The following is a 25330-nucleotide window of genomic DNA, read 5'->3' as shown; positions in this document are numbered from 1 at the left end:
CCTCATATGAAACTACAGTAGGCTGTATCGATGAGTCTATTCAGATATCATGGTACGTCCCTCCTCTCTCTCCCTCCCTCTGAGTGGGTGATGGTGTTTTTGTCTCCTCATATGAAACTACAGTAGGCTGTATCGATGAGTCTATTCAGATATCATGGTATGTCCCTCCTCTCTCTCCCTCCCTCTGAGTGGGTGATGGTGTTTTTGTCTCATATGAAACTACAGTAGGCTGTATTGATGAGTCTATTCAGATATCATGGTACGTCGCTCCTGGAAAACACCTTGGCTACGGCATGTTTGTTTTGTCTTTTAAGGTAGGCAACACTACGGCTTTTTAAACGCCGACACGAAACCTTCTCTGGAGACATGAACGGCATTTTACTTGTCTGTAAAGTAATGCCGCTTCTGAAGCGGGATTAAGGTCCATCACTAGGCGACCAGAACTGTCAATCCCAGCCTGCCTGCTGCCTGCTCGCAGAGCACTGTCTCCTAAAATAAGTAGTTTAAAGTTTGTTAAATATTGCCACTTACCAAGACATTTAGTAGAAAGAAAACACATCTAGCTACCATACCATAAACAATATAGTAAAACACAAGCTCACACACACACACATACACACACACACACACACACACACACACACACACACACACACACACACACACACACACACACACACACGTAATCCTACACGCAGGAAATGCACACCAGACTATTGTCTCACTCACCAGGTCCAGAGAACAGTCTGTGTTGGACAAGTCCAGAGTCGTCAGGCTGTTGGGTTGGCCCAGGAAATGGTAGAAATGCTGGTCGAAAAATGGAGGAAAAACACACGTTTTAGCACTAGTACACAAAGACAGTCTGGATAGATGAATGATGGTCTGATGCTGTCTATAGGTAACAGGTAATCCTGTCTGGATAAATGATGGTCTATAGGTAACAGGTAATCCTGTCTGGATAAATGATGGTCTATAAGTAACAGGTAATCCTGTCTGGATAAATGATGGTCTATAGGTAACAGGTAATCCTGTCTGGATAAATGATGGTCTATAGGTAACAGGTAATCCTGTCTGGATAAATGATGGTCTATAAGTAACAGGTAATCCTGTCTGGATAAATGATGGTCTATAGGTAACAGGTAATCCTGTCTGGATAAATGATGGTCTATAGGTAACAGGTAATCCTGTCTGGATAAATGGTCTGATGCTGTCTATAGGTAACAGGTAATCCTGTCTGGATAAATGATGGTCTATAGGTAACAGGTAATCCTGTCTGGATAAATGATGGTCTATAGGTAACAGGTAATCCTGTCTGGATAAATGGTCTGATGCTGTCTATAGGTAACAGGTAATCCTGTCTGGATAAATGATGGTCTATAGGTAACAGGTAATCCTGTCTGGATAAATGATGGTCTGATGCTGTCTATAGGTAACAGGTAATCCTGTCTGGATAAATGATGGTCTACAGGTAACAGGTAATCCTGTCTGGATAGATGATGGTCTATAGGTAACAGGTAATCCTGTCTGGATAAATGATGGTCTATAGGTAACAGGTAATCCTGTCTGGATAAATGGTCTGATGCTGTCTATAGGTAACAGGTAATCCTGTCTGGATAAATGATGGTCTATAGGTAACCGGTAATCCTGTCTGGATAAATGATGGTCTATAGGTAACAGGTAATCCTGTCTGGATAAATGGACTGATGCTTTCTATAGGTAACAGGTAATCCTGTCTGGATAAATGGTCTGATGCTTTCTATAGGTATCAGGTAATCCTGTCTGGACAAATGATGGTCTATAGGTAACAGGTAATCCTGTCTGGATAAATGATGGTCTGATGCTGTCTATAGGTAACAGGTAATCCTGTCTGGATAAATGATGGTCTATAGGTAACAGGTAATCCTGTCTGGATAAATGGTCTACAGGTAACAGGTAATCCTGTCTGGATAAATGATGGTCTATAGGTAACAGGTAATCCTGTCTGGATAAATGATGGTCTATAGGTAACAGGTAATCCTGTCTGGATAAATGATGGTCTATAGGTAACAGGTAATCCTGTCTGGATAAATGATGGTCTATAGGTAACAGGTAATCCTGTCTGGATAAATGGTCTGATGCTTTCTATAGGTAACAGGTAATCCTGTCTGGATAAATGGTCTGATGCTTTCTATAGGTATCAGGTAATCCTGTCTGGATAAATGATGGTCTATAGGTAACAGGTAATCCTGTCTGGATAAAGGTAACAGGTAATCCTGTCTGGATAGATGATGGTCTGATGCTGTCTATAGGTAACAGGTAATCCTGTCTGGATAAATGATGGTCTATAGGTAACAGGTAATCCTGTCTGGATAAATGATGGTCTGATGCTGTCTATAGGTAACAGGTAATCCTGTCTGGATAAATGATGGTCTACATGTAACAGGTAATCCTGTCTGGATAGATGATGGTCTATAGGTAACAGGTAATCCTGTCTGGATAAATGATGGTCTACAGGTAACAGGTAATCCTGTCTGGATAGATGATGGTCTATAGGTAACAGGTAATCCTGTCTGGATAAAGGTAACAGGTAATCCTGTCTGGATAAATGATGGTCTGATGCTGTCTATAGGTAACAGGTAATCCTGTCTGGATAAATGATGGTCTATAGGTAACAGGTAATCCTGCTTCCTGCCAACGTATAGTGAATAGCTACCTCCTTTCTCTGAAGGCCATTGTATCTCTGGTCAGGGGTTGTCATGGGTGACCCTTCAAGATTGTGATCAACAGCTATGCTGAGAGCACTGAGGTCAGTAGATGTGTGTGTCTGTGTGTGTGTGGGCACCCGTTCCCATGGGAACCCCGGACCAAGCTACATCAGGCCTGACAGTCTCAGAAAGTGAAGGCTTCTAATCCATCACCCATTAAGCCAATCAGAAGGACTTGTCCTCTGACATCAACCTTCCCATCAGGCTCTAGTGGCTCACAGTGTGTCAGATCTACAAGGTGATCCTCCAGTCAGATGACTGATTTAAACCCAGCTGACTACAGGCATCAACACTGAGCTGGGTAGAGAGACTAGCGAACACAATCTATGTGGTTTCATTGATGCTAGATATCAGTCTGATTTGGACTGCGGTTGTGTTGTGCGTCTCTCTGGCTCGGAGGAGGGGAGATGACGCAATAGGACTTGGTGTGTGAAGACTAGACGAGCTGGTTCAGCTGGATCTCTCCCGTCTTCATTTAACTCTTGTTTCAATAGTTGTGCAAATGAACAAAGTCCCTTTCTCCTTTGAACTCTACCCATTATGTCTCTGTTATTAAGGAGGTGACCAAGACAGATATGACCATGTCGCCACCTACCGGGATGTCGTCTGCCCGCAGTATGTTCCCTGAGAGGTCCAGGTGACTGAGGGTGCTGGGGATGGACTGGTTGGCACTCAGTGACTGGGCAAGGCTGTTCACCCCTGGACCAATACACAGAGGGGTAGAGGATGGTTAGAGACAGAGAGATAATGTACAGTAATACAGGCCTGTTCCCCCCTGGACCAATACACAGAGGGGTAGAGGATGGTTAGAGACAGAGAGATAATGTACAGTAATACAGGCCTGTTCCCCCTGGGTACAGAGAACAGGTTAGAGGATGGTTAGAGACAGAGAGATAATGTACAGTAATACAGGCCTGTTCCCCCCTGGGTACAGAGAACAGGTTAGAGGATGGTTAGAGACAGAGAGATAATGTACAGTAATACAGGCCTGTTCCCCCCTGGGTACAGAGAACAGGTTAGAGGATGGTTAGAGACAGAGAGGTGATGTACAGTAATACAGGCCTGTTCCCCCCTGGGTACAGAGAACAGGTTAGAGGATGGTTAGAGACAGAGAGGTGATGTACAGTAATACAGGCCTGTTCCCCCTGGGTACAGAGAACAGGTTAGAGGATGCTCTAATGTAACACAGTGGTGAACTTTCGCCTTTAATAAAATTAATGCATAGAAAGCAAAAGGTTTACATGTAAAGTGTTCCGTTTATGTTCCTGTGGAAGGTCTAGCAGGTTACACCACCAGTTAACACCACTAGGGATCACCACCAGGCACCAGGGATCACCACCAGGGATCACCACCAGGGATCACCACCAGGGATCACCACCAGGGATCACCACCAGGGATCACCACCAGGGATCACCACCAGGTAACACCACCAGGTAACACCACCAGGTAACACCACCAGGTAACACCACTAGGGATCACCACCAGGTAACACCACCAGGTAACACCACCAGATAAAACTACCAGGTAACACCACCAGGTATCACCACCAGGTAACACCAACCGGTAACACCACTAGGGATCACCACCAGGTAACACCACCAGGTAACGCCACCAGATAAAACTACCAGGTAACACCACCTGGTAACACCACCAGGTAACACCACTAGGTATCACCACCAGGTAACACCACTAGGGATCACCACCAGGTAACACCACCAGGTAACACCACCAGATAAAACTACCAGGTAACACCACCAGGTATCACCACCAGGTAACACCAACCGGTAACACCACTAGGGATCACCACCAGGTAACACCACCAGGTAACGCCACCAGATAAAACTACCAGGTAACACCACCTGGTAACACCACCAGGTAACACCACTAGGTATCACCACCAGGTAACACCACCAGATAAAACTACCAGGTAACACCACCTGGTAACACCAGCAGGTAAAACTACCAGGTATCAGGACCAGGTAACACCACCAGGTATCACCCCCAGGTATCACCCCCAGGTAACACCACCAGGTAACACCACCAGGTATCACCCCCAGGTAACACCACCAGGTATCACCCCCAGGTAACACCACCAGGTATCACCCCCAGGTAACACCACCAGGTATCACCCCCAGGTAACACCACCAGGTATCACCCCCAGGTATCACCCCCAGGTAACACCCCCAGGTAACACCACCAGGTAACACCACCAGGTAACAACACCAGGTAACACCACTAGGGATCACCACTAGGGATCACCAACAGGTAACACCACAAGGTAACACTACCAGGTAACACTACCAGGTAACAGCACCAGGTATCATCACCAGGCAACACCACCAGGCAACACCACCAGGCATCACCACCAGGCATCACCACCAGGTAAAACTACCAGGTAAAACTACCAGGTAACACCACCTGGTAACACCACCTGGTAACATTTACATATTAAAGGTGAGTCAGCGAAATGACGTTTCACGAGCAGCAACGCAGATATTGTGATGAACAAGATGCAAGACTTCGCTCACACACAGTACCTGTACATGTGGGACCAGCCAACTCTATATGGTCAATGTCACATCAAACACTGATCTGGGACCAGCCAACTCTATATGATCAAGGTCACATCAAACACTGATCTGGGACCAGCCAACTCTATAAGGTCAATGTCACATCAAACACTGATCTGGGACCAGCCAACTCTATATGGTCAATGTCACATCAAACACTGATCTGGGACCAGCCAACTCTATATGGTCAATGTCACCAATCTACCTGGCTATAGAGGGTTAGACAGCCAGTCACCAATCTACCTGGCTATAGAGGGTTAGACAGCCAGTCACCAATCTACCTGGCTATAGAGGGTTAGACAGCCAGTCACCAATCTACCTGGCTATAGAGGGTTAGACAGACAGTCACCAATCTACCTGGCTATAGAGGGATAGACAGCCAGTCACCAATCTACCTGGCTATAGAGGGATAGACAGCCAGTCACCAATCTACCTGGCTATAGAGGGTTAGACAGACAGTCACCAATCTACCTGGCTATAGAGGGTTAGACAGCCAGTCACCAATCTACCTGGCTATAGAGGGTTAGACAGCCAGTCACCAATCTACCTGGCTATAGAGGGTTAGACAGCCAGTCAACAATCTACCTGGCTATAGAGGGTTAGACAGCCAGTCACCAATCTACCTGGCTATAGAGGGATAGACAGCCAGTCACCAATCTACCTGGCTATAGAGGGTTAGACAGACAGTCACCAATCTACCTGGCTATAGAGGGTTAGACAGCCAGTCACCAATCTACCTGGCTATAGAGGGTTAGACAGCCAGTCACCAATCTACCTGGCTATAGAGGGTTAGACAGCCAGTCAACAATCTACCTGGCTATAGAGGGATAGACAGCCAGTCACCAATCTACCTGGCTATAGAGGGATAAACAGCCAGTCACCAATCTACCTGGCTATAGAGGGTTAGACAGCCAGTCACCAATCTACCTGGCTATAGAGGGTTAGATTGACAGTCACCAATCTACCTGGCTATAGAGGGATAGACAGCCAGTCACCAATCTACCTGGCTATAGAGGGATAGACAGCCAGTCACCAATCTACCTGGCTATAGAGGGTTAGACAGCCAGTCACCAATCTACCTGGCTATAGAGGGATAGACAGCCAGTGAGGGATCTCTCTGGCTATAGAGGGATAGACAGACAGTGAGGGATCTCTCTGGCTATAGAGGGATAGACAGAGAGTGAGGGATCTCTCTGGCCCAGAATCAAACTCCCATAAGTCAGTGTGAACTCTGAGGAACTGGCCTCTCTCCTGGGAGAACCAATCAATAGACAGATAAATACCAGTCATTAGGGGGCATTTTGAAGCATGAAGAAAGTTGATCTATGGAATTACAGGCTATTACAGAGAAAGAGAAAGTGAGAGAGAGAGAGGAGAGAAGAGAGAGGGAGCGAGGGAGAGAGAGAGAGGGAGGGAGGGAGAGAGAGAGAGAGAGAGGGAGAGAGAGAGAGAGAGAGAGAGAGAGAGAGAGAGAGAGAGAGAGAGAGAGAGAGAGAGAGAGAGAGAGAGAGAGAGAGAGAGGGAGAGAGAGAGAGAGAGGAGAGAGCGAGAGAGAGAGAGAGAGAGAGAGAGAGAGAGAGAGAGAGAGAGAGAGAGAGAGCGAGAGAGAGCAGGAGAGAGAGAGGAGACGAAGAGTTTACTATAGAAACAACATGAGTATCTCTAACCAGCAGGTTAACTATAGACCAGTGGACTAATTGGGGTCAGTCCTACTATAGAAACAACATGAGTATCTCTAACCAGCAGGTTAACTATAGACCAGTGGACTAATTGGGGTCAGTCCTACTATAGAAACAACATGAGTATCTCTAACCAGCAGGTTAACTATAGACCAGTGGACTAATTGGGGTCAGTCCTACTATAGAAACAACATGAGTATCTCTAACCAGCAGGTTAACTATAGACCAGTGGACTAATTGGGGTCAGTCCTACTATAGAAACAACATGAGTATCTCTAACCAGCAGGTTAACTATAGACCAGTGGACTAATTGGGGTCAGTCCTACTATAGAAACAACATGAGTATCTCTAACCAGCAGGTTAACTATAGACCAGTGGACTAATTGGGGTCAGTCCTACTATAGAAACAACATGAGTATCTCTAACCAGCAGGTTAACTATAGACCAGTGGACTAATTGGGGTCAGTCCTACTATAGAAACAACATGAGTATCTCTAACCAGCAGGTTAACTATAGACCAGTGGACTAATTGGGGTCAGTCCTACTATAGAAACAACATGAGTATCTCTAACCAGCAGGTTAACTATAGACCAGTGGACTAATTGGGGTCAGTCCTACTATAGAAACAACATGAGTATCTCTAACCAGCAGGTTAACTATAGACCAGTGGACTAATTGGGGTCAGTCCTACTATAGAAACAACATGAGTATCTCTAACCAGCAGGTTAACTATAGACCAGTGGACTAATTGGGGTCAGTCCTACTATAGAAACAACATGAGTATCTCTAACCAGCAGGTTAACTATAGACCAGTGGACTAATTGGGGTCAGTCCTACTATAGAAACAACATGAGTATCTCTAACCAGCAGGTTAACTATAGACCAGTGGACTAATTGGGGTCAGTCCTACTATAGAAACAACATGAGTATCTCTAACCAGCAGGTTAACTATAGACCAGTGGACTAATTGGGGTCAGTCCTACTATAGAAACAACATGAGCATCTCTAACCAGCAGGTTAACTATAGACCAGTGGACTAATTGGGGTCAGTCCTACTATAGAAACAACATGAGCATCTCTAACCAGCAGGTTAACTATAGACCAGTGGACTAATTGGGGTCAGTCCTACTATAGAAACAACATGAGTATCTCTAACCAGCAGGTTAACTATAGACCAGTGGACTAATTGGGGTCAGTCCTACTATAGAAACAACATGAGTATCTCTAACCAGCAGGTTAACCATCTCTAACCAGCAGGTTAACTATAGACCAGTGGACTAATTGGGGTCAGTCCTACTATAGAAACAACATGAGCATCTCTAACCAGCAGGTTAACTATAGACCAGTGGACTAATTGGGGTCAGTCCTACTATAGAAACAACATGAGCATCTCTAACCAGCAGGTTAACTATAGACCAGTGGACTAATTGGGGTCAGTCCTACTATAGAAACAACATGAGCATCTCTAACCAGCTATCTCTAACCAGCAGGTTAACTATAGACCAGTGGACTAATTGGGGTCAGTCCTACTATAGAAACAACATGAGTATCTCTAACCAGCAGGTTAACTATAGACCAGTGGACTAATTGGGGTCAGTCCTACTATAGAAACAACATGAGTATCTCTAACCAGCAGGTTAACTATAGACCAGTGGACTAATTGGGGTCAGTCCTACTATAGAAACAACATGAGTATCTCTAACCAGCAGGTTAACTATAGACCAGTGGACTAATTGGGGTCAGTCCTACTATAGAAACAACATGAGTATCTCTAACCAGCAGGTTAACTATAGACCAGTGGACTAATTGGGGTCAGTCCTACTATAGAAACAACATGAGTATCTCTAACCAGCAGGTTAACTATAGACCAGTGGACTAATTGGGGTCAGTCCTACTATAGAAACAACATGAGTATCTCTAACCAGCAGGTTAACTATAGACCAGTGGACTAATTGGGGTCAGTCCTACTATAGAAACAACATGAGCATCTCTAACCAGCAGGTTAACTATAGACCAGTGGACTAATTGGGGTCAGTCCTACTATAGAAACAACATGAGCATCTCTAACCAGCAGGTTAACTATAGACCAGTGGACTAATTGGGGTCAGTCCTACTATAGAAACAACATGAGCATCTCTAACCAGCAGGTTAACTATAGACCAGTGGACTAATTGGGGTCAGTCCTACTATAGAAACAACATGAGTATCTCTAACCAGCAGGTTAACTATAGACCAGTGGACTAATTGGGGTCAGTCCTACTATAGAAACAACATGAGTATCTCTAACCAGCAGGTTAACTATAGACCAGTGGACTAATTGGGGTCAGTCCTACTATAGAAACAACATGAGTATCTCTAACCAGCAGGTTAACTATAGACCAGTGGACTAATTGGGGTCAGTCCTACTATAGAAACAACATGAGTATCTCTAACCAGCAGGTTAACTATAGACCAGTGGACTAATTGGGGTCAGTCCTACTATAGAAACAACATGAGTATCTCTAACCAGCAGGTTAACTATAGACCAGTGGACTAATTGGGGTCAGTCCTACTATAGAAACAACATGAGTATCTCTAACCAGCAGGTTAACTATAGACCAGTGGACTAATTGGGGTCAGTCCTACTATAGAAACAACATGAGTATCTCTAACCAGCAGGTTAACTATAGACCAGTGGACTAATTGGGGTCAGTCCTACTATAGAAACAACATGAGTATCTCTAACCAGCAGGTTAACTATAGACCAGTGGACTAATTGGGGTCAGTCCTACTATAGAAACAACATGAGTATCTCTAACCAGCAGGTTAACTATAGACCAGTGGACTAATTGGGGTCAGTCCTACTATAGAAACAACATGAGTATCTCTAACCAGCAGGTTAACTATAGACCAGTGGACTAATTGGGGTCAGTCCTACTATAGAAACAACATGAGTATCTCTAACCAGCAGGTTAACTATAGACCAGTGGACTAATTGGGGTCAGTCCTACTATAGAAACAACATGAGTATCTCTAACCAGCAGGTTAACTATAGACCAGTGGACTAATTGGGGTCAGTCCTACTATAGAAACAACATGAGTATCTCTAACCAGCAGGTTAACTATAGACCAGTGGACTAATTGGGGTCAGTCCTACTATAGAAACAACATGAGTATCTCTAACCAGCAGGTTAACTATAGACCAGTGGACTAATTGGGGTCAGTCCTACTATAGAAACAACATGAGTATCTCTAACCAGCAGGTTAACTATAGACCAGTGGACTAATTGGGGTCAGTCCTACTATAGAAACAACATGAGTATCTCTAACCAGCAGGTTAACTATAGACCAGTGGACTAATTGGGGTCAGTCCTACTATAGAAACAACATGAGTATCTCTAACCAGCAGGTTAACTATAGACCAGTGGACTAATTGGGGTCAGTCCTACTATAGAAACAACATGAGTATCTCTAACCAGCAGGTTAACTATAGACCAGTGGACTAATTGGGGTCAGTCCTACTATAGAAACAACATGAGTATCTCTAACCAGCAGGTTAACTATAGACCAGTGGACTAATTGGGGTCAGTCCTACTATAGAAACAACATGAGTATCTCTAACCAGCAGGTTAACTATAGACCAGTGGACTAATTGGGGTCAGTCCTACTATAGAAACAACATGAGTATCTCTAACCAGCAGGTTAACTATAGACCAGTGGACTAATTGGGGTCAGTCCTACTATAGAAACAACATGAGTATCTCTAACCAGCAGGTTAACTATAGACCAGTGGACTAATTGGGGTCAGTCCTACTATAGAAACAACATGAGTATCTCTAACCAGCAGGTTAACTATAGACCAGTGGACTAATTGGGGTCAGTCCTACTATAGAAACAACATGAGTATCTCTAACCAGCAGGTTAACTATAGACCAGTGGACTAATTGGGGTCAGTCCTACTATAGAAACAACATGAGTATCTCTAACCAGCAGGTTAACTATAGACCAGTGGACTAATTGGGGTCAGTCCTACTATAGAAACAACATGAGTATCTCTAACCAGCAGGTTAACTATAGACCAGTGGACTAATTGGGGTCAGTCCTACTATAGAAACAACATGAGTATCTCTAACCAGCAGGTTAACTATAGACCAGTGGACTAATTGGGGTCAGTCCTACTATAGAAACAACATGAGTATCTCTAACCAGCAGGTTAACTATAGACCAGTGGACTAATTGGGGTCAGTCCTACTATAGAAACAACATGAGTATCTCTAACCAGCAGGTTAACTATAGACCAGTGGACTAATTGGGGTCAGTCCTACTATAGAAACAACATGAGTATCTCTAACCAGCAGGTTAACTATAGACCAGTGGACTAATTGGGGTCAGTCCTACTATAGAAACAACATGAGTATCTCTAACCAGCAGGTTAACTATAGACCAGTGGACTAATTGGGGTCAGTCCTACTATAGAAACAACATGAGTATCTCTAACCAGCAGGTTAACTATAGACCAGTGGACTAATTGGGGTCAGTCCTACTATAGAAACAACATGAGTATCTCTAACCAGCAGGTTAACTATAGACCAGTGGACTAATTGGGGTCAGTCCTACTATAGAAACAACATGAGTATCTCTAACCAGCAGGTTAACTATAGACCAGTGGACTAATTGGGGTCAGTCCTACTATAGAAACAACATGAGTATCTCTAACCAGCAGGTTAACTATAGACCAGTGGACTAATTGGGGTCAGTCCTACTATAGAAACAACATGAGTATCTCTAACCAGCAGGTTAACTATAGACCAGTGGACTAATTGGGGTCAGTCCTACTATAGAAACAACATGAGTATCTCTAACCAGCAGGTTAACTATAGACCAGTGGACTAATTGGGGTCAGTCCTACTATAGAAACAACATGAGTATCTCTAACCAGCAGGTTAACTATAGACCAGTGGACTAATTGGGGTCAGTCCTACTATAGAAACAACATGAGTATCTCTAACCAGCAGGTTAACTATAGACCAGTGGACTAATTGGGGTCAGTCCTACTATAGAAACAACATGAGTATCTCTAACCAGCAGGTTAACTATAGACCAGTGGACTAATTGGGGTCAGTCCTACTATAGAAACAACATGAGTATCTCTAACCAGCAGGTTAACTATAGACCAGTGGACTAATTGGGGTCAGTCCTACTATAGAAACAACATGAGTATCTCTAACCAGCAGGTTAACTATAGACCAGTGGACTAATTGGGGTCAGTCCTACTATAGAAACAACATGAGTATCTCTAACCAGCAGGTTAACTATAGACCAGTGGACTAATTGGGGTCAGTCCTACTATAGAAACAACATGAGTATCTCTAACCAGCAGGTTAACTATAGACCAGTGGACTAATTGGGGTCAGTCCTACTATAGAAACAACATGAGTATCTCTAACCAGCAGGTTAACTATAGACCAGTGGACTAATTGGGGTCAGTCCTACTATAGAAACAACATGAGTATCTCTAACCAGCAGGTTAACTATAGACCAGTGGACTAATTGGGGTCAGTCCTACTATAGAAACAACATGAGTATCTCTAACCAGCAGGTTAACTATAGACCAGTGGACTAATTGGGGTCAGTCCTACTATAGAAACAACATGAGTATCTCTAACCAGCAGGTTAACTATAGACCAGTGGACTAATTGGGGTCAGTCCTACTATAGAAACAACATGAGTATCTCTAACCAGCAGGTTAACTATAGACCAGTGGACTAATTGGGGTCAGTCCTACTATAGAAACAACATGAGTATCTCTAACCAGCAGGTTAACTATAGACCAGTGGACTAATTGGGGTCAGTCCTACTATAGAAACAACATGAGTATCTCTAACCAGCAGGTTAACTATAGACCAGTGGACTAATTGGGGTCAGTCCTACTATAGAAACAACATGAGTATCTCTAACCAGCAGGTTAACTATAGACCAGTGGACTAATTGGGGTCAGTCCTACTATAGAAACAACATGAGTATCTCTAACCAGCAGGTTAACTATAGACCAGTGGACTAATTGGGGTCAGTCCTACTATAGAAACAACATGAGTATCTCTAACCAGCAGGTTAACTATAGACCAGTGGACTAATTGGGGTCAGTCCTACTATAGAAACAACATGAGTATCTCTAACCAGCAGGTTAACTATAGACCAGTGGACTAATTGGGGTCAGTCCTACTATAGAAACAACATGAGTATCTCTAACCAGCAGGTTAACTATAGACCAGTGGACTAATTGGGGTCAGTCCTACTATAGAAACAACATGAGTATCTCTAACCAGCAGGTTAACTATAGACCAGTGGACTAATTGGGGTCAGTCCTACTATAGAAACAACATGAGTATCTCTAACCAGCAGGTTAACTATAGACCAGTGGACTAATTGGGGTCAGTCCTACTATAGAAACAACATGAGTATCTCTAACCAGCAGGTTAACTATAGACCAGTGGACTAATTGGGGTCAGTCCTACTATAGAAACAACATGAGTATCTCTAACCAGCAGGTTAACTATAGACCAGTGGACTAATTGGGGTCAGTCCTACTATAGAAACAACATGAGTATCTCTAACCAGCAGGTTAACTATAGACCAGTGGACTAATTGGGGTCAGTCCTACTATAGAAACAACATGAGTATCTCTAACCAGCAGGTTAACTATAGACCAGTGGACTAATTGGGGTCAGTCCTACTATAGAAACAACATGAGTATCTCTAACCAGCAGGTTAACTATAGACCAGTGGACTAATTGGGGTCAGTCCTACTATAGAAACAACATGAGTATCTCTAACCAGCAGGTTAACTATAGACCAGTGGACTAATTGGGGTCAGTCCTACTATAGAAACAACATGAGTATCTCTAACCAGCAGGTTAACTATAGACCAGTGGACTAATTGGGGTCAGTCCTACTATAGAAACAACATGAGTATCTCTAACCAGCAGGTTAACTATAGACCAGTGGACTAATTGGGGTCAGTCCTACTATAGAAACAACATGAGTATCTCTAACCAGCAGGTTAACTATAGACCAGTGGACTAATTGGGGTCAGTCCTACTATAGAAACAACATGAGTATCTCTAACCAGCAGGTTAACTATAGACCAGTGGACTAATTGGGGTCAGTCCTACTATAGAAACAACATGAGTATCTCTAACCAGCAGGTTAACTATAGACCAGTGGACTAATTGGGGTCAGTCCTACTATAGAAACAACATGAGTATCTCTAACCAGCAGGTTAACTATAGACCAGTGGACTAATTGGGGTCAGTCCTACTATAGAAACAACATGAGTATCTCTAACCAGCAGGTTAACTATAGACCAGTGGACTAATTGGGGTCAGTCCTACTATAGAAACAACATGAGTATCTCTAACCAGCAGGTTAACTATAGACCAGTGGACTAATTGGGGTCAGTCCTACTATAGAAACAACATGAGTATCTCTAACCAGCAGGTTAACTATAGACCAGTGGACTAATTGGGGTCAGTCCTACTATAGAAACAACATGAGTATCTCTAACCAGCAGGTTAACTATAGACCAGTGGACTAATTGGGGTCAGTCCTACTATAGAAACAACATGAGTATCTCTAACCAGCAGGTTAACTATAGACCAGTGGACTAATTGGGGTCAGTCCTACTATAGAAACAACATGAGTATCTCTAACCAGCAGGTTAACTATAGACCAGTGGACTAATTGGGGTCAGTCCTACTATAGAAACAACATGAGTATCTCTAACCAGCAGGTTAACTATAGACCAGTGGACTAATTGGGGTCAGTCCTACTATAGAAACAACATGAGTATCTCTAACCAGCAGGTTAACTATAGACCAGTGGACTAATTGGGGTCAGTCCTACTATAGAAACAACATGAGTATCTCTAACCAGCAGGTTAACTATAGACCAGTGGACTAATTGGGGTCAGTCCTACTATAGAAACAACATGAGTATCTCTAACCAGCAGGTTAACTATAGACCAGTGGACTAATTGGGGTCAGTCCTACTATAGAAACAACATGAGTATCTCTAACCAGCAGGTTAACTATAGACCAGTGGACTAATTGGGGTCAGTCCTACTATAGAAACAACATGAGTATCTCTAACCAGCAGGTTAACTATAGACCAGTGGACTAATTGGGGTCAGTCCTACTATAGAAACAACATGAGTATCTCTAACCAGCAGGTTAACTATAGACCAGTGGACTAATTGGGGTCAGTCCTACTATAGAAACAACATGAGTATCTCTAACCAGCAGGTTAACTATAGACCAGTGGACTAATTGGGGTCAGTCCTACTATAGAAACAACATGAGTATCTCTAACCAGCAGGTTAACTATAGACCAGTGGACTAATTGGGGTCAGTCCTACTATAGAAACAACATGAGTATCTCTAACCAGCAGGTTAACTATAGACCAGTGGACTAATTGGGGTCAGTCCTACTATAGAAACAACATGAGTATCTCTAACCAGCAGGTTAACTATAGACCAGTGGACTAATTGGGGTCAGTCCTACTATAGAAACAACATGAGTATCTCTAACCAGCAGGTTAACTATAGACCAGTGGACTAATTGGGGTCAGTCCTACTATAGAAACAACATGAGTATCTCTAACCAGCAGGTTAACTATAGACCAGTGGACTAATTGGGGTCAGTCCTACTATAGAAACAACATGAGTATCTCTAACCAGCAGGTTAACTATAGACCAGTGGACTAATTGGGGTCAGTCCTACTATAGAAACAACATGAGTATCTCTAACCAGCAGGTTAACTATAGACCAGTGGACTAATTGGGGTCAGTCCTACTATAGAAACAACATGAGTATCTCTAACCAGCAGGTTAACTATAGACCAGTGGACTAATTGGGGTCAGTCCTACTATAGAAACAACATGAGTATCTCTAACCAGCAGGTTAACTATAGACCAGTGGACTAATTGGGGTCAGTCCTACTATAGAAACAACATGAGTATCTCTAACCAGCAGGTTAACTATAGACCAGTGGACTAATTGGGGTCAGTCCTACTATAGAAACAACATGAGTATCTCTAACCAGCAGGTTAACTATAGACCAGTGGACTAATTGGGGTCAGTCCTACTATAGAAACAACATGAGTATCTCTAACCAGCAGGTTAACTATAGACCAGTGGACTAATTGGGGTCAGTCCTACTATAGAAACAACATGAGTATCTCTAACCAGCAGGTTAACTATAGACCAGTGGACTAATTGGGGTCAGTCCTACTATAGAAACAACATGAGTATCTCTAACCAGCAGGTTAACTATAGACCAGTGGACTAATTGGGGTCAGTCCTACTATAGAAACAACATGAGTATCTCTAACCAGCAGGTTAACTATAGACCAGTGGACTAATTGGGGTCAGTCCTACTATAGAAACAACATGAGTATCTCTAACCAGCAGGTTAACTATAGACCAGTGGACTAATTGGGGTCAGTCCTACTATAGAAACAACATGAGTATCTCTAACCAGCAGGTTAACTATAGACCAGTGGACTAATTGGGGTCAGTCCTACTATAGAAACAACATGAGTATCTCTAACCAGCAGGTTAACTATAGACCAGTGGACTAATTGGGGTCAGTCCTACTATAGAAACAACATGAGTATCTCTAACCAGCAGGTTAACTATAGACCAGTGGACTAATTGGGGTCAGTCCTACTATAGAAACAACATGAGTATCTCTAACCAGCAGGTTAACTATAGACCAGTGGACTAATTGGGGTCAGTCCTACTATAGAAACAACATGAGTATCTCTAACCAGCAGGTTAACTATAGACCAGTGGACTAATTGGGGTCAGTCCTACTATAGAAACAACATGAGTATCTCTAACCAGCAGGTTAACTATAGACCAGTGGACTAATTGGGGTCAGTCCTACTATAGAAACAACATGAGTATCTCTAACCAGCAGGTTAACTATAGACCAGTGGACTAATTGGGGTCAGTCCTACTATAGAAACAACATGAGTATCTCTAACCAGCAGGTTAACTATAGACCAGTGGACTAATTGGGGTCAGTCCTACTATAGAAACAACATGAGTATCTCTAACCAGCAGGTTAACTATAGACCAGTGGACTAATTGGGGTCAGTCCTACTATAGAAACAACATGAGTATCTCTAACCAGCAGGTTAACTATAGACCAGTGGACTAATTGGGGTCAGTCCTACTATAGAAACAACATGAGTATCTCTAACCAGCAGGTTAACTATAGACCAGTGGACTAATTGGGGTCAGTCCTACTATAGAAACAACATGAGTATCTCTAACCAGCAGGTTAACTATAGACCAGTGGACTAATTGGGGTCAGTCCTACTATAGAAACAACATGAGTATCTCTAACCAGCAGGTTAACTATAGACCAGTGGACTAATTGGGGTCAGTCCTACTATAGAAACAACATGAGTATCTCTAACCAGCAGGTTAACTATAGACCAGTGGACTAATTGGGGTCAGTCCTACTATAGAAACAACATGAGTATCTCTAACCAGCAGGTTAACTATAGACCAGTGGACTAATTGGGGTCAGTCCTACTATAGAAACAACATGAGTATCTCTAACCAGCAGGTTAACTATAGACCAGTGGACTAATTGGGGTCAGTCCTACTATAGAAACAACATGAGTATCTCTAACCAGCAGGTTAACTATAGACCAGTGGACTAATTGGGGTCAGTCCTACTATAGAAACAACATGAGTATCTCTAACCAGCAGGTTAACTATAGACCAGTGGACTAATTGGGGTCAGTCCTACTATAGAAACAACATGAGTATCTCTAACCAGCAGGTTAACTATAGACCAGTGGACTAATTGGGGTCAGTCCTACTATAGAAACAACATGAGCATCTCTAACCAGCAGGTTAACTATAGACCAGTGGACTAATTGGGGTCAGTCCTACTATAGAAACAACATGAGTATCTCTAACCAGCAGGTTAACTATAGACCAGTGGACTAATTGGGGTCAGTCCTACTATAGAAACAACATGAGTATCTCTAACCAGCAGGTTAACTATAGACCAGTGGACTAATTGGGGTCAGTCCTACTATAGAAACAACATGAGTATCTCTAACCAGCAGGTTAACTATAGACCAGTGGACTAATTGGGGTCAGTCCTACTATAGAAACAACATGAGTATCTCTAACCAGCAGGTTAACTATAGACCAGTGGACTAATTGGGGTCAGTCCTACTATAGAAACAACATGAGTATCTCTAACCAGCAGGTTAACTATAGACCAGTGGACTAATTGGGGTCAGTCCTACTATAGAAACAACATGAGTATCTCTAACCAGCAGGTTAACTATAGACCAGTGGACTAATTGGGGTCAGTCCTACTATAGAAACAACATGAGTATCTCTAACCAGCAGGTTAACTATAGACCAGTGGACTAATTGGGGTCAGTCCTACTATAGAAACAACATGAGTATCTCTAACCAGCAGGTTAACTATAGACCAGTGGACTAATTGGGGTCAGTCCTACTATAGAAACAACATGAGTATCTCTAACCAGCAGGTTAACTATAGACCAGTGGACTAATTGGGGTCAGTCCTACTATAGAAACAACATGAGTATCTCTAACCAGCAGGTTAACTATAGACCAGTGGACTAATTGGGGTCAGTCCTACTATAGAAACAACATGAGTATCTCTAACCAGCAGGTTAACTATAGACCAGTGGACTAATTGGGGTCAGTCCTACTATAGAAACAACATGAGTATCTCTAACCAGCAGGTTAACTATAGACCAGTGGACTAATTGGGGTCAGTCCTACTATAGAAACAACATGAGTATCTCTAACCAGCAGGTTAACTATAGACCAGTGGACTAATTGGGGTCAGTCCTACTATAGAAACAAGATGAGCATTATCATCTTCCTCAGTGATGAAGTTGGGGGCAGGTTATGAGGTTATGGTTATTTAACCTCTCTGGGCCAGTGGGACGCCCACCTACTCAACAGCCAGTTGAATCCTGTGGCGCGTTATTCAAATCCTTAGATATGCTATTACTTCAATTTTTCAAAAATATGACTATTTTACACCATTTTAAAGCCAAGACTCTCGTTAATCTAACCACACTGTCCGATTTCAAAAAGGCTTTACAACGAAAGCAAAACATTAGATTATGTCAGCAGAGTACCCAGCCAGAAATAATCAGACACCCATTTTTCAAGCAAGCATATAATGTCACATAAACCCAAACCACAGCTAAATGTAGCACTAACCTTTGATGATCTTCATCAGATGACAATCTTAGGACATTATGTTATACAATACATGCATGTTTTGTTCAATCAAGTTCATATTTATATCAAAAACCAGCTTTTTACATTAGCATGTGACTAGCATGTGACTAGCATTCCCACCGAACACTGCCGGTGAATTTACTAAATTACTCACGATAAACGTTCACAAAAAGCATAACAATTATTTTAAGAATTATAGATACAGAACTCCTCTATGCACTGGATATGTCCGATTTTAAAATAGCTTTTCGGTGAAAGCACATTTTGCAATATTCTCAGTAGATAGCCCGGCATCACAGGGCCAGCTATTTAGACACCCAGCAGGTTTAGCACTCATCAAAGTCAGATTTACTATAAGAAAAATGTTATTACCTTTGTTGTCCTCGTCAGAATGCACTCCCAGGACTTCTACTTCAATAACAAATGTTGGTTTGGTCCAAAATAATCCATCGTTATATCCAAACAGCGGCGTTTTGTTCGTGCGTTCTAGACACTATCCTAAAGGCTAAATAAGGGTGACGAGCATGGCGCAATTCGTGACAAAAGAATTCTAAATATTCCATTACTGTACTTCGAAGCATGTCAACCGCTGTTTAAAATAAATTTTTATGCCATTTTTCTCATAAAAAAGCGATAATATTCCGACCAGGAATCTGCGTTTAGATAAACAGATAAAGGAAAAGAAAGCATTCGGTCGAAGCGGGCACGCGCCTAAGCCCATAGTACTCTGAGTGGCCACTTGCCAAAAGCGATAAAGTGTTTCAGCCAGAGCCTGCCTCGATATCGTTCAACTTTTTCCCGGGCTCTGAGACCCTATGGAAGACGTAGGAAGTGTCACGTTATTGCACAGATCCTGAGTCTTCAATAAAAAGAGCCAAGATGAAACACTACTTCTCAGACAGGCCACTTCCTGCTTGAAATCTTCTCAGGTTTTGGCCTGCCATAGGAGTTCTGTTATACTCACAGACACCATTCAAACAGTTTTAGAAACTTTAGGGTGTTTTCTATCCAAAGCCAATAATTATATGCATATTCTAGTTACTGGGCAGGAGTAGTAACCAGATTAAATCGGGTACGTTTTTTATCCAGCCGTGTCAATACTGCCCCCTAGCCCTAACAGGTTAAGGTGGTTTACAATTTGTCTGGTTGAGAGACTAAAAGAGGGGGCTTGACGGACTTCCAGCACCAATGTCTCAGTGCTGTTCCATTAGACTCCCTCCCTCTGCAGTAACAGTATTGTTCCATTAGACTCCCTCCCTCTGCAGTAACAGTGCTGTTCCATTAGACTCCCTCCCTCTGCAGTAACAGTATTGTTCCATTAGACTCCCTCCCTCTGCAGTAACAGTATTGTTCCATTAGACTCCCTCCCTCTGCAGTAACAGTATTGTTCCATTAGACTCCCTCCCTCTGCAGTAACAGTATTGTTCCATTAGACTCCCTCCCTCTGCAGTAACAGTATTGTTCCATTAGACTCCCTCCCTCTGCAGTAACAGTATTGTTCCATTAGACTCCCTCCCTCTGCAGTAACAGTGCTGTTCCATTAGACTCCCTCCCTCTGCAGTAACAGTATTGTTCCATTAGACTCCCTCCCTCTGCAGTAACAGTATTGTTCCATTAGACTCCCTCCCTCTGCAGTAACAGTATTGTTCCATTAGACTCCCTCCCTCTGCAGTAACAGTATTGTTCCATTAGACTCCCTCCCTCTGCAGTAACAGTGCTGTTCCATTAGACTCCCTCCCTCTGCAGTAACAGTATTGTTCCATTAGACTCCCTCCCTCTGCAGTAACAGTATTGTTCCATTAGACTCCCTCCCTCTGCAGTAACAGTATTGTTCCATTAGACTCCCTCCCTCTGCAGTAACAGTGCTGTTCCATTAGACTCCCTCCCTCTGCAGTAACAGTATTGTTCCATTAGACTCCCTCCCTCTGCAGTAACAGTATTGTTCCATTAGACTCCCTCCCTCTGCAGTAACAGTATTGTTCCATTAGACTCCCTCCCTCTGCAGTAACAGTATTGTTCCATTAGACTCCCTCCCTCTGCAGTAACAGTATTGTTCCATTAGACTCCCTCCCTCTGCAGTAACAGTATTGTTCCATTAGACTCCCTCCCTCTGCAGTAACAGTATTGTTCCATTAGACTCCCTCCCTCTGCAGTAACAGTATTGTTCCATTAGACTCCCTCCCTCTGCAGTAACAGTATTGTTCCATTAGACTCCCTCCCTCTGCAGTAACAGTATTGTTCCATTAGACTCCCTCCCTCTGCAGTAACAGTATTGTTCCATTAGACTCCCTCCCTCTGCAGTAACAGTATTGTTCCATTAGACTCCCTCCCTCTGCAGTAACAGTATTGTTCCATTAGACTCCCTCCCTCTGCAGTAACAGTATTGTTCCATTAGACTCCCTCCCTCTGCAGTAACAGTATTGTTCCATTAGACTCCCTCCCTCTGCAGTAACAGTATTGTTCCATTAGACTCCCTCCCTCTGCAGTAACAGTATTGTTCCATTAGACTCCCTCCCTCTGCAGTAACAGTGTTGTTCCATTAGACTCCCTCCCTCTGCAGTAACAGTATTGTTCCATTAGACTCCCTCCCTCTGCAGTAACAGTATTGTTCCATTAGACTCCCTCCCTCTGCAGTAACAGTATTGTTCCATTAGACTCCCTCCCTCTGCAGTAACAGTATTGTTCCATTAGACTCCCTCCCTCTGCAGTAACAGTATTGTTCCATTAGACTCCCTCCCTCTGCAGTAACAGTGCTGTTCCATTAGACTCCCTCCCTCTGCAGTAACAGTATTGTTCCATTAGACTCCCTCCCTCTGCAGTAACAGTATTGTTCCATTAGACTCCCTCCCTCTGCAGTAACAGTATTGTTCCATTAGACTCCCTCCCTCTGCAGTAACAGTATTGTTCCATTAGACTCCCTCCCTCTGCAGTAACAGTGCTGTTCCATTAGACTCCCTCCCTCTGCAGTAACAGTATTGTTCCATTAGACTCCCTCCCTCTGCAGTAACAGTGCTGTTCCATTAGACTCCCTCCCTCTGCAGTAACAGTATTGTTCCATTAGACTCCCTCCCTCTGCAGTAACAGTATTGTTCCATTAGACTCCCTCCCTCTGCAGTAACAGTATTGTTCCATTAGACTCCCTCCCTCTGCAGTAACAGTATTGTTCCATTAGACTCCCTCCCTCTGCAGTAACAGTATTGTTCCATTAGACTCCCTCCCTCTGCAGTAACAGTATTGTTCCATTAGACTCCCTCCCTCTGCAGTAACAGTATTGTTCCATTAGACTCCCTCCCTCTGCAGTAACAGTATTGTTCCATTAGACTCCCTCCCTCTGCAGTAACAGTATTGTTCCATTAGACTCCCTCCCTCTGCAGTAACAGTATTGTTCCATTAGACTCCCTCCCTCTGCAGTAACAGTACTGTTCCATTAGACTCCCTCCCTCTGCAGTAACAGTATTGTTCCATTAGACTCCCTCCCTCTGCAGTAACAGTATTGTTCCATTAGACTCCCTCCCTCTGCAGTAACAGTATTGTTCCATTAGACTCCCTCCCTCTGCAGTAACAGTATTGTTCCATTAGACTCCCTCCCTCTGCAGTAACAGTATTGTTCCATTAGACTCCCTCCCTCTGCAGTAACAGTATTGTTCCATTAGACTCCCTCCCTCTGCAGTAACAGTATTGTTCCATTAGACTCCCTCCCTCTGCAGTAACAGTATTGTTCCATTAGACTCCCTCCCTCTGCAGTAACAGTATTGTTCCATTAGACTCCCTCCCTCTGCAGTAACAGTGCTGTTCCATTAGACTCCCTCCCTCTGCAGTAACAGTATTGTTCCATTAGACTCCCTCCCTCTGCAGTAACAGTATTGTTCCATTAGACTCCCTCCCTCTGCAGTAACAGTATTGTTCCATTAGACTCCCTCCCTCTGCAGTAACAGTATTGTTCCATTAGACTCCCTCCCTCTGCAGTAACAGTGCTGTTCCATTAGACTCCCTCCCTCTGCAGTAACAGTATTGTTCCATTAGACTCCCTCCCTCTGCAGTAACAGTATTGTTCCATTAGACTCCCTCCCTCTGCAGTAACAGTATTGTTCCATTAGACTCCCTCCCTCTGCAGTAACAGTATTGTTCCATTAGACTCCCTCCCTCTGCAGTAACAGTGCTGTTCCATTAGACTCCCTCCCTCTGCAGTAACAGGGTCATTAATTAGTGTTAATGTTAATTCATGTTACTAACAACATGCTGGTTGGTGAGAACAGTTTAATCAGAGGTGGGAACAGAGGCCCACTGAGTAATTGATCTCCTATGATGATGCTCAACTAAGCAATACGCCACGAGGGGGTGTGGTATATGACCAATATAGCACGGCTAAGGGCTGTTCTTAAAGCACGACGCAACACGGAGTGCCTGGATCCAGTCCTTATCCGTGGTATATTGACCATACACCACCAACCCCTGAGGTGCCTTAGTGCTGTTAGAAACTGGTTACTAACGTAATTAGAGTAGTACAAATACATGTTTTATCATACCCGTGGTATACGGTCTATTATAAACTGGTTACTAACGTAATTAGAGCAGTACAAATACATGTTTTATCATACCCGTGGTATACGGTCTATTATAAACTGGTTACCAACGTAATTAGAGCAGTACAAATACATGTTTTATCATACCCGTGGTATACGGTCTGTTAGAAACTGGTTACCAACGTAATTAGAGCAGTACAAATACATGCAGTACAAATACATGTTTTATCATACCCGTGGTATACGGTCTGTTAGAAACTGGTTACTAACGTAATTAGAGCAGTACAAATACATGTTTTATCATACCCGTGGTATACGGTCTGTTAGAAACTGGTTACTAACGTAATTAGAGCAGTACAAATACATGTTTTATCATACCCGTGGTATACGGTCTGTTAGAAACTGGTTACCAACGTAATTAGAGCAGTACAAATACATGTTTTATCATACCCGTGGTATACGGTCTGTTATAAACTGGTTACCAACGTAATTAGAGCAGTACAAATACATGTTTTATCATACCCGTGGTATACGGTCTGTTATAAACTGGTTACTAACGTAATTAGAGCAGTACAAATACATGTTTTATCATACCCGTGGTATACGGTCTGTTATAAACTGGTTACCAACGTAATTAGAGCAGTACAAATACATGTTTTATCATACCCGTGGTATACGGTCTGTTATAAACTGGTTACCAACGTAATTAGAGCAGTACAAATACATGTTTTATCATACCCGTGGTATACGGTCTGTTAGAAACTGGTTACCAACGTAATTAGAGCAGTACAAATACATGTTTTATCATACCCGTGGTATACGGTCTGTTAGAAACTGGTTACCAACGTAATTAGAGCAGTACAAATACATGTTTTATCATACCCGTGGTATACGGTCTGTTATAAACTGGTTACCAACGTAATTAGAGCAGTACAAATACATGTTTTATCATACCCGTGGTATACGGTCTGTTATAAACTGGTTACTAACGTAATTAGAGCAGTACAAATACATGTTTTATCATACCCGTGGTATACGGTCTGTTATAAACTGGTTACTAACGTAATTAGAGCAGTACAAATACATGTTTTATCATACCCGTGGTATACGGTCTATTATAAACTGGGTGGTTCCAGCCCTGAATGCTGATTGGCTGACAGCCGTGGTGTATCAGACCATATACCACGGGTATGACAAAACATTTATTTTTACTGCTCTAATTACATTAGTAACCAGTTTATAGGAGAAACAAGGCACCTCTGGGGTTTATGATATATGGCCAATATACCACGACTAAGGGCTGTGCCTATGAAAAGCCCGTAGCTGTGGTATATTGGCCATATATTACTTAAATATACTATGGCTTTCAGCCAATCAGCATACAGGGCTGGAACCACCCAGTTTATAATGTGCTTTAACCTTTGGTGAATACTTTGAACCTAACAACAATCTAGACAACAATCTAAACAACAATATAGACAACAATATCAACAACATTATAAACAATATAAACAACAACA

The 25330-nt window shown here is 43.0% G+C and overlaps 1 protein-coding gene across 4 annotated transcripts in view; it reads right to left on the bottom strand.

The window, feature by feature from the left end:
• Positions 1-25330, bottom strand: part of LOC106598556 (F-actin-uncapping protein LRRC16A) — a 286920-nt gene that overhangs the window by 133236 nt on the left and 128354 nt on the right. For all 4 annotated transcript variants that reach the window (XM_082975967.1, XM_082975965.1, XM_082975966.1 and 1 more), the window contains exons 13-14: positions 3340-3443; positions 730-807 (exon numbers count right to left, since the gene is read on the bottom strand). In XM_082975967.1, coding sequence (XP_082832093.1) covers positions 730-807; positions 3340-3443 — 182 coding nt within the window. The remainder of the gene's footprint in view (positions 1-729; positions 808-3339; positions 3444-25330) is intronic.

Source organism: Salmo salar, chromosome 05, assembly GCF_965601325.2.
Source record: "Salmo salar chromosome 05, fSalSal1, whole genome shotgun sequence".
Classification (NCBI taxonomy): Eukaryota; Metazoa; Chordata; class Actinopteri; order Salmoniformes; family Salmonidae; genus Salmo; species Salmo salar.
This window is presented reverse-complemented; position numbering and strand designations above follow the sequence as displayed.